The sequence below is a fragment of the Mandrillus leucophaeus genome, unplaced genomic scaffold (genome assembly GCF_000951045.1).
Source record: "Mandrillus leucophaeus isolate KB7577 unplaced genomic scaffold, Mleu.le_1.0 Scaffold852, whole genome shotgun sequence".
Classification (NCBI taxonomy): Eukaryota; Metazoa; Chordata; class Mammalia; order Primates; family Cercopithecidae; genus Mandrillus; species Mandrillus leucophaeus.
Genome location: NW_012109275.1, coordinates 233,281 through 248,811, shown reverse-complemented (window position 1 = coordinate 248,811; position 15,531 = coordinate 233,281). Strand labels below are relative to the sequence as shown.

At 41.7% G+C, this 15,531-nt stretch overlaps 1 protein-coding gene across 1 annotated transcript in view; it reads left to right on the top strand.

The window, feature by feature from the left end:
• Nucleotides 1-15,531, top strand: part of STAB2 (stabilin 2) — a 166,792-nt gene that overhangs the window by 52,201 nt on the left and 99,060 nt on the right. The window contains exons 10-18 of the mRNA XM_011968635.1: nucleotides 450-583; nucleotides 2,247-2,329; nucleotides 4,320-4,469; nucleotides 6,129-6,272; nucleotides 6,835-6,891; nucleotides 7,040-7,165; nucleotides 10,131-10,184; nucleotides 10,481-10,561; nucleotides 12,628-12,780. Coding sequence (XP_011824025.1) covers nucleotides 450-583; nucleotides 2,247-2,329; nucleotides 4,320-4,469; nucleotides 6,129-6,272; nucleotides 6,835-6,891; nucleotides 7,040-7,165; nucleotides 10,131-10,184; nucleotides 10,481-10,561; nucleotides 12,628-12,780 — 982 coding nt within the window. The remainder of the gene's footprint in view (nucleotides 1-449; nucleotides 584-2,246; nucleotides 2,330-4,319; nucleotides 4,470-6,128; nucleotides 6,273-6,834; nucleotides 6,892-7,039; nucleotides 7,166-10,130; nucleotides 10,185-10,480; nucleotides 10,562-12,627; nucleotides 12,781-15,531) is intronic.

Sequence of the window (15,531 nt, the reverse complement as noted above, 5' to 3'; positions counted from 1 at the left end):
AGTGGGGCAGGGTCGGGGGGTGGGGGTGAGCATTCTAAGTAGATCAATAATGCTGAATCTTTACTGTCCTGCAGGCTGAATTCAGTAGCTTATTCTGATTCAGTCATGCAGTGGAGCCCTAGAATCCACATTTATTATATTAAATATATTATATTAAATATATTAAGCACTCCAAGTGATTCTGATATGCATGGTTTCTTGATCACACTTTGAGAAATACTGAGACAAAGAGCATACAAAGATATCTAGTGTTGACAGATACGTTTAATTTATTAGGCATTCATTTCTTGAGGAGCTACTAGATGTCAGATACCACTAGGAATGCTCTATTGTCCCTATTCTACCCTGGGCATCCTTTGCTCCATCTGTTCAATGAGGGGATTGGACTGTATGATCAAAATACTCAATGGCTCTAAAACCCTGAGGACGTCTTTTCCCCCTCTCTGTAGGTGCATTTGCTGGAAAGGTTACGTGGGTGATGGCTTAACGTGTTACGGAAACATTATGGAGCGACTCAGAGAATTAAATACTGAACCCAGAGGAAAATGGCAAGGAAGGCTGACCTCTTTCATCTCACTCCTAGGTACGCAGCTATGGGTTCAGATTTCCACACAAGAGTCCTCTTTCAGGAAAGGGCATCTGCAAGACACAATGATTCAGAAAGGGACAGGCGAGCCTTGTCTATTAGAATCAGCCTTTTTGGAGGGGTCATGCGGATGAGAGGGAAAGGGCAGGCAGCTGTTTCCAAGAAGACAAGCAAAGAGATAGTGCCAAGAGATCTAGCAATGCAAGAATCAGTAGGCAGAGAGCTGAGGACAGGGTCTGGGGGTCACCACAGACCAACAGAGCTGCAGTAACAGTAAGACCAGGACAGCTACTGGTGTGAGGATACAAACTGTCCCCCTCGCCCTTGACCTTCTAGATCCTGCAGGTGTGAACACAGCTTGGCAGATAAAACTGGGAATAGAGAGGGTGACTGAGACCCCAGGGCGTCATCCTTGTTCCTCAGTGGAGGGGCTGTTTGAATTTTAGAATAGTCTTGGTTGTATGCAACCATTTAGCACCCTTGGTCCCCTAGTCACTAATTGCCTACAGGGACACATTCACCTCCAGCCCCCCAGGCAAGGTGAGAGCCTAAAACAGCCTCATGTATTTGCAAATGTCTTCTATGGGCCATTATTCTAGAGAATGAAATATTATAACTGATCACAGCATTGGACGCAATTTCCAATAAAATATGAATCCGGCCGCTCTGCAAAAAGTAAAACACAGACCTGGCCAATCAACAGAAACTTTAAAATATCAGCTTTTACACTGGAATTTACCAGTTGCCAAAAATGATCTCCCGGCAAGAACATAGATAAACAAGTGTCATCGATGGGTCAATGCTGTGTTCTCTGCCTAAATCTTAAGGTTAAATATCCCATTTAATGTCTCCTGCATAAACGTCCCACTTTTCCCAAGGCATCCCGTAGGGCGTCAAACATTACTGGCATCCCTTGAGCTCAGGGGCAATCTGCCGGGTTCCTCACAGCCTTACTCTAAGAACTCTTAGAATACCAAATGGGAGCAGACAAGGGTGAGGTAGTGTTTTTTGCAGACCAGGCCCTCCAGCATTTCCCTAGACAGAGTCCTGTTGACTTTTCACCTTTCGCATGACAAAGTCCTTGTACACTGCCTCTGGGTGTGAGAACACAGAGCCTGTCCTGTCATCCCAGCTTCCCCAGGTGATGGAAACAGGATTACCTACATACTTTGCTGGGCCCACTGGAAAGTGAAAATGCAGGATTCTTTGTTCAAAATTTATTAAGCATTTCAACGTGGCAACAGCAGAGCATTAAACCAACCATCGGGGCTCTTCTGAGCTGGCCTTGGATGAAAACAAGGGTTGCATCTTTGCTCACCGAGACAGTGACAGTTCAGAAAGTCAAGCACAGGGTCAGGGACCCTGGGGTTGTGGTAGGATTTTGTCATGCCTGAACTGCTCAGCCAGGGTATCTTTGAAGCTGAGGCTGTCTACAGGAAAACTCTCATGGCATTACATGGAATGTTTTGAGGCCATGGCTTTAGGTTGCCTCACATTCTTAGAGAGATTCCCAGTTGACACAGGGCCTGCACATACCCATTAGAATAGAGAACGGCATAAATGGACCAGTCATGACCTAAGACCTGTTGCCTGATTTTACTCCTCGTGTACCACTGACTCATTTGGTGTTTTCTTTCTTTTTGTTATTTCGACTCCTAAGACAAAGCTTATGCCTGGCCACTGAGTAAGCTGGGGCCCTTCACGGTGCTGTTACCTACAGATGAGGGACTGAAAGAATTCAATGTGAGTATTTAAAATGACCCTACACCAAGGGGCTAATATGAAAAGCCTTAGTAGGGAGTACCTTCTTTTATTTAAAGTGGAAGCCCCCATTAAAATTAAACCTACTGATGATAAGGATGGTGATTTTTTGATAAACTTCTTTTAGTGATATATAACATCCTTACAGAAAGGATACAAACTGTAAGTGTACAACTCAATGAATTTTCCCAGTGTGAATGCACTTGTGTAAACAGCAAGTCCATTGCCAGGAACCTAGAAGGCCCCCTGGTCCCCCTTTCTAATCATTACCCTCCACAGGTAACCACTGAGCGTTCTTAACATATAGCCAGGTGATAGAGAAGATTTGCATAATGCAAAACTGCTCACTTCCCACAGGAAGAATTAAACTCATGTATTAGCTAGATATGTGGGTTTTTTAAATCATTATAAATGGCACAAGCAATAGGGAAAAAATAAGAAAATTTTAGTCTTCAATGTGAGCAGCTGTTGTTTGAGATAATGTTATCCAGTGGGAATGAAACTTGTAGTGCCTGGTGGAGGCATCCTATCGAGATGGCATCAGTAAAATAGTTACATTTGGTTTAATGTAAATAATGGACATATCAATTTGTATACAATTTTATTATCTTCACTGGCCTCCATTTTAGTCATTGTGTAGGAAGATTATATATATCTTTCTCCCTCCCACCTTTACCATCTAACACATGTTTTTATTTTTCCTGATCTTGAATTTTTTTTTTTTTTTTTTTTTTTTTTTTTTTTTTTTTGGAGATGGAGCCTCGCTCTGTCATCCAAGCTGGAGTGCAGTGGCGCGATCTTGACTCACTGCAACCTGTGCATTCCAGGTTCAGGTGATTCTCCTGCTTCAGCCTCCCAAGTAGCTGGGACTACAGGCACGTGCTACTATGCTCAGCTAATTTTTGTATTTTTAGTAGAGAAGGGGTTTCACCATGTTGACCAGGATGATCTTGATCACCTCACCTCATGATCTGCCTGCCTCAGCCTCCCAAAGTGCTGGGATTACAGGCGTGAGCCACCATGCCTGGCCCTGATCTTGATTTTTATTGTGTGTTCTTGTCATCTGTCTTAAATGCTCTGTGAAACAGATCAGCTAGAAATAAATAAACATATAAGTAAATGGATTAACAAATACACATAAAATGATGGAAGCCAATAAAAGATTGAAATCTGGGAAGTGGAAAAAATAAAAATGAAAAAATAAAATTGGGTTATCTTCATCCAAGATATTTTGTGATAATAATTTTTGTTGCAGTGAATCAAAACCCAGTAAGTTCCCGGCTCTCTGACCCTCATATACCACCATGATTAACCTGTCTGATATTCATGTTTCTATCGTTCACCTTCAGAGATGTCCTCACACCTCTCCTGTTGGAAAGAACCAGCAAACATTCTATGCCTCTAGGTTACGCACTTTGCATGTGGTCTCTCATTTAACACATGGTTTACACAGTTAATATAAGTATCTGTTGATTGTTGACTACATAGTAATGATAAAATGTAGATTTGGTCCCATGGATTTCAAAAATCTTAACTTTTCTATTCAAAAGTACCATCAGCTTACTCACTTTACCTACTCTTTCCATGAAACTTCATATTTTATTCCCATCTGCTTCCCATGTTCAAGATAGATTCCTTGTTCCTTGTTCCTCCTGGGGCCATTGCAATGCTGCACTTTCCCCATGTCAGTTTCAGTGCTGGAGCAATCGCCTCTGGTTTGAGAGTAGACTGTGCATTGCCTCCAACTCTCCAGATTTCTACTCCCTGGAAGGCCTGGCCCGGGTTGATTGCACTGATACTAATGTATAGCATGTATAATTGTCAGTGCTTTCATACGTTTGTATTTGCAAAAGCCCAAACCCAAGTTAGGGTGCCCTGGCTTTGATGTCTTTGATACTAAGTAAGGCACAGCACGTGTTACAAAACTCGTTTTCTTCTTTAAATAATAGTCAAACTGGCTCTTTTGTCTTAGGTAAATGAGCTTTTGGTGGATAATAAAGCTGCTCAATACTTTGTGAAACTCCACATAATTGCTGGTGAGATGAACATCGAATATATGAATAACATAGACACATTCTACACCTTGACTGGAAAGTCAGGGGAAATCTTCAACAGTGATAAGGTAAGGGTTCCTCTGATTTTCACTCCCAGAACTGATTGTCTTCCAAGCCAATGCCCATAGCCTTCTCTCTCTTTTTGTTTGGGGTTTGTGAAAAATTACAAGGAAATTCTTTCCTTATGTATCGTTTGTCAAACACCTTCTTATATAGGAAGAAACAGCAACACCAGGAAAGGTCATAGAGGAAGGGTGGAGTATTATGCAAAGGGGGTTATAAAGTGTTTGACTTTGGTCTGGTCTGATTTAGTTTTCAAGGCAACTGTCATTCAACTGCCAGAAGGAAGGAGAAACTTTGCTATAAACCTGTTTCCTAAAAGCATCAGCACAAAGCCAGATCAGCATTCCTCTTACAGAAGGAAATAGATTGTGTTTGTTTTAGATTGCTGGAGTTGATCCATCTTCTCCCACCTAACATTCATCACTCCTAATGCCATTAGTTCTGTTTGTTTTTTATGTATACCCATCCTTCCCCACCCCACCCTCATTTCTTAACTCTTTCTGTGATTTTATTGAGCTGGGGAGCAGGTGATTAGTCAACAAAATGTGCATGTGTATAGGCATAGGACCTATACTATTAAATTTCACTAACCATCAGTAGTTAATAGATCCTTGAGTGCTTGTTCTAAACAAAGTATGGGGATAAATCTTTATTTGTGTTATATAAGGCTCACAATAACCCTGTGAAGGAGGGACTATCATAATCCCTGTTGCTCCAGTGAGAAAGAAGAGAGGCCACACAGTAAGTGCCAGAGCCAGGATTCAAATGTGGCTCCAAAGCCCACATTCTTAACCAATCTGCTGTAGTGCATGTGTGAAGATGGATGACGGATGGATGGATGGATGGATGGATGGATGGATGGATGGATGGATTGATAGATAGGGCACTGGATGGATGGATGGATGGATGGATGGATGGATGGATGGATGGATGGATGGATGAATGGATATATGGATAGGTCACTGAATGGATGGATGGGTAGATACATGGATAGGTCACAAGATGCGTGGATGGATGTATGGATGGATGCATGGATGGATGGAGAGATGCATGGAGGATTGATTCATGGGTGGATAGACAAATGGATGGATGGATGAATGGCTGCTTGGAGAAATGGATGGAGGATGCATGGATGCATGGATATATGGATGAATGACAGATATGAAGATGTGGCTTGCTTTCTTACAAGGATATGCATGTATTTACCTGTTCATTCATTCAACCAATATTCACTAAGTCTGTCACTTATTAGGAGTCATATGGGAGGAAGAAGGAATTAGCTTCAGTTATTTATTCCACAAATACTTTTATTGTGTGCCTTCTCTGTGCAAGACACTAAGGCAGGTGATGAATTTATAGTAAATTAAATAGTTTTCCTCATGAAGCTTGCAGTCTGCTGGAGAAGAGGTTGATAATACCTTACCCAGGTTTAGCATGTATAGTTGTCAGTGATTTCATATATTATATCATTTGATCTTAATGAAAACCCTGTGAGGTTAACCAAGCAGATACCTTCATCTCCACTTTAGATTAAGTGACTTAACCAAAATCACATTGCCAATAAATATCAAAGCCCAAGGACTCAAGACTTCTGACTCTACTCCTGTGCTTGCTCCTTCCAGGACACCATACTAATCTTATTTTATCTTTCTTTGGTGTTTTAGGACAATCAAATAAAGCTTAAACTCTATGGAGGCAAAAATAAGGTAAAAATTATACAGGGGGACATCATTGCTTCCAATGGGCTTCTGCACATCCTTGACAGAACCATGGACATGCTAGAACCCATATTTGAGAGCAATAATGAGGTGAGTATTCAGATAAAAATCACATCAGCTCAGGTCCATCTTCCTTTGTTCCCTGGAGAGTCACATCCAGAGCATGCCAGCACTCTGTGCTTGTGCTTCATTTGTGCTAGAATCTCAAGCAGAGAGAAGAGGTGGTTTGTCTGTTTCCAACAGAATCCTGGGAATCTCTGCAGAAAGAAAGCAAGACATCCAGTTACATATGTGGGAAAGATCTGGATTTTTTTTTTTACCTCTTTTATTACTGCATCAGGCAACTCAGTCCATGACCAATCGTCATGAAAATGTGTCCCTCTTAATTTATAGAGGGCAGTTGTTGCTGCAATAAAACTTACTACTTCTGACCTAGATGATGAGGGCCAAAGGATACTTCAGAACATGCAAATCTGACCTACTGTTTCAATGACAGCAAACATTTCTATAATGCATTGTGGTTGACCAGGTTCATTTATATAAATCCATACTGACACATAAACTCTGTCATCAGTCTTTAAATATTAGGGTTTGTATTTCCTAAATCACATTATTTTATTTCCTGATTTTTAAGCAAAATGTCTCTTTTTAGCAAACCATAATGACAATGCTACAACCAAGATACAGCAAGTTCAGGTCTTTGTTAGAGGTATGCACCTTTCATAATTTTCTGAAAAATATTTATGTCAAGACTTTTGTAAAATTAGCAGGGGTGTCAATTATAAATTTCTGGGGAATTATGTTAAATGTTTGTCCAAGGTAGGCTGCAGATACAAAATTTCATTTCCCAAATGCAGAAAACCAACGTGGGACATGCTTTAGATGAGGATGGAGTTAGTGGACCATACACCATTTTTGTTCCAAGTAATGAAGCATTGAATAACATGAAGGATGGCACTCTCGATTACCTCCTTTCTCCAGAGGTACCGTATTCTGCTTGCTCTGACGGCATCGTGCCAGGAGCACTGCCTCAGTCTGTGTCCAAACAGGTTTTTTCTAAACTAGAGATAGTAAATAAGTTGCACATATATCACCACCTCCCCTCCAACAACCAAGGCAGGCATCACTAATCAATTACAACATTCTGGAACTAAGCCTGGATGTGGCTTCAGTCTCTTCGATAGAATTTCAAGTAGCTATGATCAATTAGACTTGATACAGGGAATAAAATGTATTTGCAATCCCAGGCCTAAATGGTTGGTTTGATTTGTCCTGACTCTTCTAATATTGCTCGCTAGTAAAACCAACACTTTAAGTTCCCTACAACTCTAAAACCACCTAGAGAATGAAGCCTAAACTAGGCCATTCAGGGCCAGGCCTAGGCTAAACTTTAAAAAGAACACATGTTATTTTTAGATGCTTCAGCCATTCCTTTCTATTGCTTTCATCTTTCTCTACCATGGGCTTTCAGTTCTCTCACAATCCCCTCTAAAAGGGAGATTATTGACTCCTTCATATCAGGGTGTCAATGACTGAAACCATTTAAAGTGTTTCTTTTCCCAGAAATAATAGGCTTAACTTGAAGAGGACAGCCTACTGTGGAAGTTTGTTCATTAGAATGTCAAAAAGTAGAATTACATGAAAAGTCACATGCTTTCTTCCAGTGCCCTGAAACTATGCCACCATCTTGGCAATGGGAAGAGATGACCTATGACTTCATAAAGATCAGTATTGATTTTATAGAATGTGGAGGGAAGGAGGAAAGGATGTCCCAATCTTTTAGGGTAGTGATTCCCAAAGTGTAGAGTAGTCAGAAATCATCCATGGAGCTTGCTAACTAGGCAGATTCCAAAGCCCTACCTCAAGCATTCTGGTTTAGTGGTGCTGGGATGAGGCCCAGAAATAGACACGCTGGTAACCACCAACTTTCTAATTCAGATAGCCCCAGCCCACACTGTTTTGGGAGTGCTGAAAGTTGTTGCCTGTTAGGTTTAGGAATTCACATAGATATATATCCCTTTTTAGAATGCTTTCAGGTATCTATAAGGATATTTTGCTGTCAAAAAACTTAGAATTTTTTTAAAACTTCACAAGGAGATAAATCAAAAAGTGATCTCTTACATCGCAAGCAGATGTTCAACATATGGAAAGATTAGTTATAAGTTTCCATAGAAAAAGACAGATTGCCCAGGGTCTTCCAAAATAGAATGATATTTCAAAATATGATTCACACTTAAATTTTATAAAACCTAGCTATTGCAGAAAACTGCTAGACCTCTCTTTAGAATTCACATTCATACTTAAAGTGAGCTAAAAAAAAAAAAAAAAGATAATGTTGTTCCCCTAAGAAATTATTAAAATCCTGAGATTATATGGCCTCCCTGAATACATAGCTTCTAATTTTATATACATTTTTAAAATAATAATAATAAAGGAGTTCTGTGACACACTTAAAATTAAAACAAAACCTTTTAACTAGAATAGGAAAAAAATCAACCTCATTGCTTTTCTGTCAGGCACCTTTGTTCTGAACACTCTTCTCTTTCTCTTCCCTTGTAACTCCTTCCAGTGGTATCTGGAAATGACTCATTTAAGCCTTCAAGAGTAGATTGTGCACATCTCTTCTGAGCTCTGTTCAATGAGGCTACCTTTATAGCTTGAAATAAGCCTTTGGTAAGAATACTTACACCACAAATATGGCTAATGCATGCCACTGCTCCTGGCTCTCAATCTTGTTTCTCTCCAAGGCGTATCTTTCTGCCTGCAAAGAACATGAAACTTCAGGTCTCTTTGTTCTGAGTTAAAAACTGCTTTTCCATTTCAATTTCTAGGTGAGAAGTACAATCATTTCTGCTTCTTTCTCAGGTACAGAGAGATTAATTTTTCTCAACCTATAGGAAGCTCCTTCTGTCTCCATCCTTCTTAACAGCTTTATCTTCAGAGAAGAGTGCAGGAAATTCACCTATGAAATGGAAAATAAACAGTCCACGTTAGAAGAAGGGCTTCTAATTCTGACTTTGGAATGCCATGTTTCCTTCCCAGTGTATCTTTCTACTTTGCTCTGAGGCAAAATTTCAGTCTGGAAACCTCGCATCCCTGCAGAGACACAGCTTCTGATTACAAGCCCTAGTTTATGGTTTCATCACTGAACCAAACAGAACTAAAAGCAAAGAGAGCAAGACACCTGCCCTTGCCAATTCAAAGACACTGGCAAGTAAAGTGGGGAAAGGGAGGTGAATCTATAGAGTTCAAGGTCAAATTATCTCTTTCTGCCTCTGGCACCAAAGAGCTTGAGTTTGGTTTTGTTTGGTTTTGTTTTTACCTAAAAGAGCAGGGAGGAAGTGAGTGCCCTCATAGAAGAAAGAATATATTGCACCAAAAGACTCTTCAACAACAGCACCTGGAAACATATCCTGTTCGAGCCACGCTGGAGTCAATTCTAACTGGGCAATGGCTCCAATAGATCCCAGCCAGATAAGACACAGGCACACGTTTATTTATGGAGCAAGTGAAACAGAATCATAAATCAAGACTGTCTTAGAAAATCTGGAATACAGCCTTCTACATTCAGAGAAGTGATAGAGCAGAGTAACTGAGAGCCTGGGCTAATTCTTAGGCTCATATCCTGAGTTAGCTTTGTGACCTTGGATGTATCTTTGAATCTCAGTATTACCACACATAAAATGGGTCCATAGGAGTCCCTACCTCACACGGCTGTTGGGAGGATTAAATGAGACGTGCATATTATGCTTTCAAAACAGCCTCTTCCACAGAGTGGGAATGTGGTGAATGTTAGCTATTTGGAGGTGAGGCTTCTCTCACCCTGGATTTTCCAATAGATTGTGGGCCATTTTTCTTGATTGTCTAGAGTCATTTGAAGAGGATTCCATAAGAGTGGAAGTGTTGTGTTTTCTTCTTTGACTAAAGAAGTATTTGGTTCCTTTGCAGGGATCTCGGAAGCTTCTGGAACTCGTCAGATACCACATTGTCCCATTTACCCAGGTTGGCCCCACTTTTCCTGCTGCTACTTTCTCTCTGCTTCCAAGACAGCTAACTTAGTCCTGAATTCCAGTATCTTGATGCTAGAAAATGTCCTTTATCTGTAGCTCTGAAAAAACCCTCAGCCATGAACTATGAGTCCATTATCAGAGCGATCTTCAAAGCCATAAAAACTCTTGAGATCAAAACTCCCTTTACTTATTTCACTTTGAAGCCAGTTTTTTCTAGTGAGGACTTTAAGAACTCAGGGCCCTGTGAGTGGCCCCAAACATCCCTGCCTTTTGTTCTCTTCTTTGCAGCTTGAAGTGGCCACTCTCATCTCCACCCCTCACATCAGGAGCATGGCCAACCAGCTCATACAGTTCACCACCACCGACAACGTAAGTGAAAACTCGACCACCGCCAGCATCACTTGAACACAGCTTTGCTCTTATAATCACTATTCGTCAGGTTATCCTGCCTCTAAGCTAAAATCTTTATGATTATTTCATTCATGTGTTACTTCTCTCAGCAAATATGTGCTGAGCAACTACATGTGTGAGAGTCTGCACTAGATGCCGAGAATAAAGGAGTGGAAAAGATAGACTTCTATCCCAGCAGGGAAGACGGACTTTAAATAACTCACTAGGCAAGCAGTTAATTATTTAATTATAATGGTAATGAGTGTTTCCAAGAGGAAATTCAGGGGGCTGTGAGAGCATAGAACAGGAGGAGTCTGAGAGCGTCTTCAGGCCAGGAGGTCCTCAGTGAGGAGGTGATGCTTTGGCCATGCTATGAATAAAGTGAAATTGGACAGAGATCAGTAGAAGAGAGTTCCAGACAAAAAAAAAAAAAAAAGAGAGAGAGAGAGAGAGAGTATGTGCAAAGACCCTGAGGTGGGGGCACAATTTATTTTTAAAACTCCAAAGAAGGTGCGTTATTCATCTAACTCCCTGGGGCTGCAGTATGAACAAACGTCCAGCAGCACACGGTTGATATCTTCTATAGAATCACTGTTGATGGTGATGATTATCTCATTCTTTCAACAAATACCTAATTGAGTGCCTACTGTGCATCAGGCACTGTTCTAGGTCCTAAAGACAGACTGATGAACAAACAGACGAAAGCCCCTGGTTGTATGGAAATTTCATTCTAGTAAATAGGGGATAGAAAATAAGTTAAATGCATAATATATATCGTCTCTTAGAGCAAGTGCTAAGGAGAAAACAGCAAAGCAAGGAAGGGAGACAGAAGGTGGGGATGGGGCCGACATCTTAGATAAATACTCGAGAAACCTTCATAGGGAAGAAACATCTGAACAAAACCTGAAGGAAATAGGGGAACAAGCAGTGTGAATATCTGGGGAACATTCCAGAGGGAACAGCAAGGGTGAAAAGCACAGAGCAGAAAGGAGCATGCTGGGCTGTGTGAGGAACAGCAAGGCCAGTGTGGCTACAGCAGAAGGAGCAAAAGGGAAAAGAGTAGGAAAGGAGGCTGGGCAAGAGAGAGAGGAGGAGAGTGGGGGTTAGCTCATGCATGGCCTAAGAAGTCAGGGTAAGGATGCAGGCTCTTACCTGGAATGAGAGGAGAAGCAATTGGAGGATTTTGAACAGAGGAATGACATGATCAGGCATACATTTTGAGAGGCTGGTGAGGAGATTTGATTGCAATAATCTGGAGAATACTGATGGTAACTCAGACCAGGGTGGTAGCAGGGACATGGTGAGGAGTGGTTGAATTCTGAATGTACTTGGTTGGTGCAAAAGTAATTGCGGTCTTGCAATTTTTAAAAAATTGCAAAACCTGTGATTATTTTTGCACCAACCTAATATTCTGCAAGTAGATCCAGCAGAATTTGTTGATGGGTTAAATGGGGGTGAAGACAGAGGAAGCCGGGATAACTCATGGGGTTTGACTTGAGCAACCAGAAGAATGAAGCTGTCATTAATACTGGAGGTGGGGGGCAGGTTTATGAGGAAAGTGGAGATCAGAAATCTTTGCTAATTGGTTCATTTTCTGCTCCCTCCTCTAAAACATAAGCAGGAACTCATCTACTTGTTCACAGATGTATCCCAAGCTCCAAAGGCAGAGTATAATGAGGTCAATAGATGTATTCAAATGAATGGATCCCTATTTCACCACAGAGAGGTCAAAGAATTTGCCCAATTTCTCACAGCAAGTGTATTGCAGAGCTTGAATAATTACAATTATTACTTAGCCCTGCACCTGCAAGAACCATTTCTACAACGACATCCTTGCCTGGTATTAGTCAAGAATTCACTGAACAGATTCAATCTTTCCCTGTCAGCCAAACCCTTATGATGATAGCAAGCTACCCTCCAGTGAAAAGTTAAGTGATATCGAGGACTTTTTAGCGAAGTTGCCACCATTCAGTCTGCCTGAAGATCACTGGCAGTCCTGCAGTACAGAACAGTACAGAATTAGAGATGTCATTGCTTCTTTCCAGGGACAGATTCTGGCAAATGATGTGGCAATGAAAGAAATTGAGATCACTGCCAAAAATGGCCGAATTTACACACTGACAGGAGTTCTCATTCCTCCCTCCATCGTCCCGATTCTACCCCATCGATGTGATGAAACTAAGAGAGAGATGAAACTGGTAAGAAAACTAGGAAAATAAGTAAGGGCCCCAAACAGCTCCTCAGGGCAGACAGCATCCCACTTCTCACAATTCTGAGAAAGGCCTTAAAGAAAGTTTGACTTTCAGAAGCTTGTCCCCAAAGGGCTTCCGTCTTCATGAAGGTGCAGGTGGGTCTGAAGTCCCACCTCATAAACTGTGAACCACACACAGTTCCTTGGGGAATTTGCACAATGATAGATGCTGCCCAGGAATATTGGCTCCTCAGAGCTGCCATAATGAATTACCACAAACTGGGAGGTTTGCCAAACAGTAATTTATTCTCCCAGAATTCTGGAGGCCAGAAGTCTGAAATCGAGGTAGCAGAGCCATGCTCCCTCTGAAGGCTCTAGGGAAGAATTTTTCTTTCGTTGCCTCCTTCTGGATTCTGGGGGCTCCCAACAATTCTTGGCATTCCGTGGCTTGTAGCTACAAGGATCTCACTGTGTTGCCCAGTCTGGAAACGACAGGTGCACACCACCACACCTGGCTAATTTTTTTTCTTCTTTTTTATTGTAGAGATGGGTTTTCACCATCTTGCCCAAGCTGGTCTTAAACTCCTGGGCTTAAGCGATCCTCTCACCTCGGCCTCCCAAAGTGCTGGGATTATAGGCCTGAGCCACTGTCCCCCACCCACCTCTCCTCTTTTTATGAGAACATCAATCATTATATTTAAGGACCACCCTAATTCAGTAGGACTCATGTTAGCTTAACTAATTACATCTGCAAAGACCTTATTTCCTAATAAGATCACATTCTGAGGTTCCAGGGGACACAAGTTTTTGGAGAGATATTATTTACCCACTACACCAGAGCTCTGGGATCCAATCAGGATTTTCTAACCCAACCCCTGGGATTTAGGATCAGTCTCCCGCCTCTTCCTTCCCCTGTCCCTGTCATCTGGGATGACCTTGCTCCAGGCTCACAGCTTTACTCTAAGAGGCACCTAAAATAGAATTTCTTCTCAGGTAGCTGCTCTGGCCTAGCCAATCAACCATCTTTCTGCAGTACTTTTCAAAAAACCAAACTTTCTGTTTCCCTGTGAGCTTCTGTACTCTCTAGGCTTTCCTATTTCCATAGCAACTTTTTGGCTCAGCCAGTTTTAATCAAAGCACCTCAAATTCCAATACTGCTGTACATGCACTATTTCAATTCCCATGGAAAACATAACTCCAAGTTTTAACAATAGTAGGTCTGGGTCTTTCTTTTCAGGACGCTTCAATAATTCATTAGTGATGGCTCTCACAATCCAAGGATGCTCAATATCCTTGGAACCTGAGCATCAAACAAGGAAAAATGGTCTCATTTTATTTATTTATTGTTTTGTTTTATTGATTCCTCTTCTTGTTATGAAGGCTGGAAATAGCTGACCAAGCACCTGGCACAGGATTGTGGCTGATCCTTTTAATTCTAGATATTTTAATTGATGTAATGACTCTGATATGATTTAGGCCATAGAGGATGGAGCTGATCCTCTGTGCCAGTCAGATGCCATCTGGAGAATTTGATTCCTTTCTGAGAACCCCTTTTTAAGAGAGGCAGAAACACCGTCACTTTCCTAGCCAGTCCCCAGCAGTGATTTATGTTTGGTTCATTCTTTGGAAACAAGGATTGGGCAGGTGCATCACCTGTTCTATTTCAGGTTATTCAAAAGCTTATTTTCCATCTCCCTAAAGAACAGAATCAAGATGTAGGTTTGAGCTACAACCCAAAGAATTTTGGTTACATAAGGAAAAGAACTTCCAGTAGCTGCCTTAGAATGAACTCTTCCTTTACTATTTTCTCTAGGCTTAAAGTCAAATCTGTTTGTTCTACATGGTTTTGAATGGTTTTGAGTGGGTTCATCAAAAGTCCAAACACATTCTCTGGAAAGTATTTAGGACTAGCAAAGAGTAGAAGCAGCTGGTATCCTCTGGAAGTCTCAGTGTTTACCAGGCTGAATCCATAGCTGCCTTTGGCCATGTATGTTTGAATTTTAGAGGCTTAATAATAACACTCTGTACTAGTTATGGTCCCTGCAAGAAAAGAATCCATCTGAGATGGTCCAAACAAAGAGACTCTGATGAAGGAGCTACTGCAGAGGTGTGGACAGGGCTAAGGAAACAAATAAGTTTTGCTGGAGCTTTGAGGGAGAAGCAAGAAACCATTGCCACTAGGGACCAAAGAGCCCAGGGGCAGGACCTAGAGTTACGTGAACCCAGTGACAGCAGGAAGCATGGAAGAGGTGACCTCCATCAGGAGCCGTAGGGATAGTGCCAAAGCAGAGAGGGAGCAGGGATGAAATCCTTGACCTACCCACCTTAATCCTGCTAGTGACTTACATTGGCCAACACCAGTCAGAAGCTGGCAAGGAGCTGGAGAGAACATCCTTCACAGTCTACCTTCTGTGGCACAGAGCCCGATGGAGAAGGTCAGAGAGGATCTGGAGAGACTGAGGCACACACCCAATTCCATCACCCCTGAACCAGTAGAGGAGAATCCAGGAGACTGAAAGGCAGAGATTCAGTGTTCAGCTATATTGCTGCTAAGCTAATTGGAGGACATGGCCTTAAGTCTGTAATCAAAACTAATACTACATCCCTAGCACAAGTGAATGACTGCAATGTCCCCTCAGGGGCAGGTGCCTCCCTGCATGCAGAGAATTGATCAGAAGCTAGAACCTGTGGACAGACTGGCTCTGAAAGAAGTAAAGAAAGGGGCTGCTCTGAGAAGGCTCAGTTTTCTCTCCCAAAC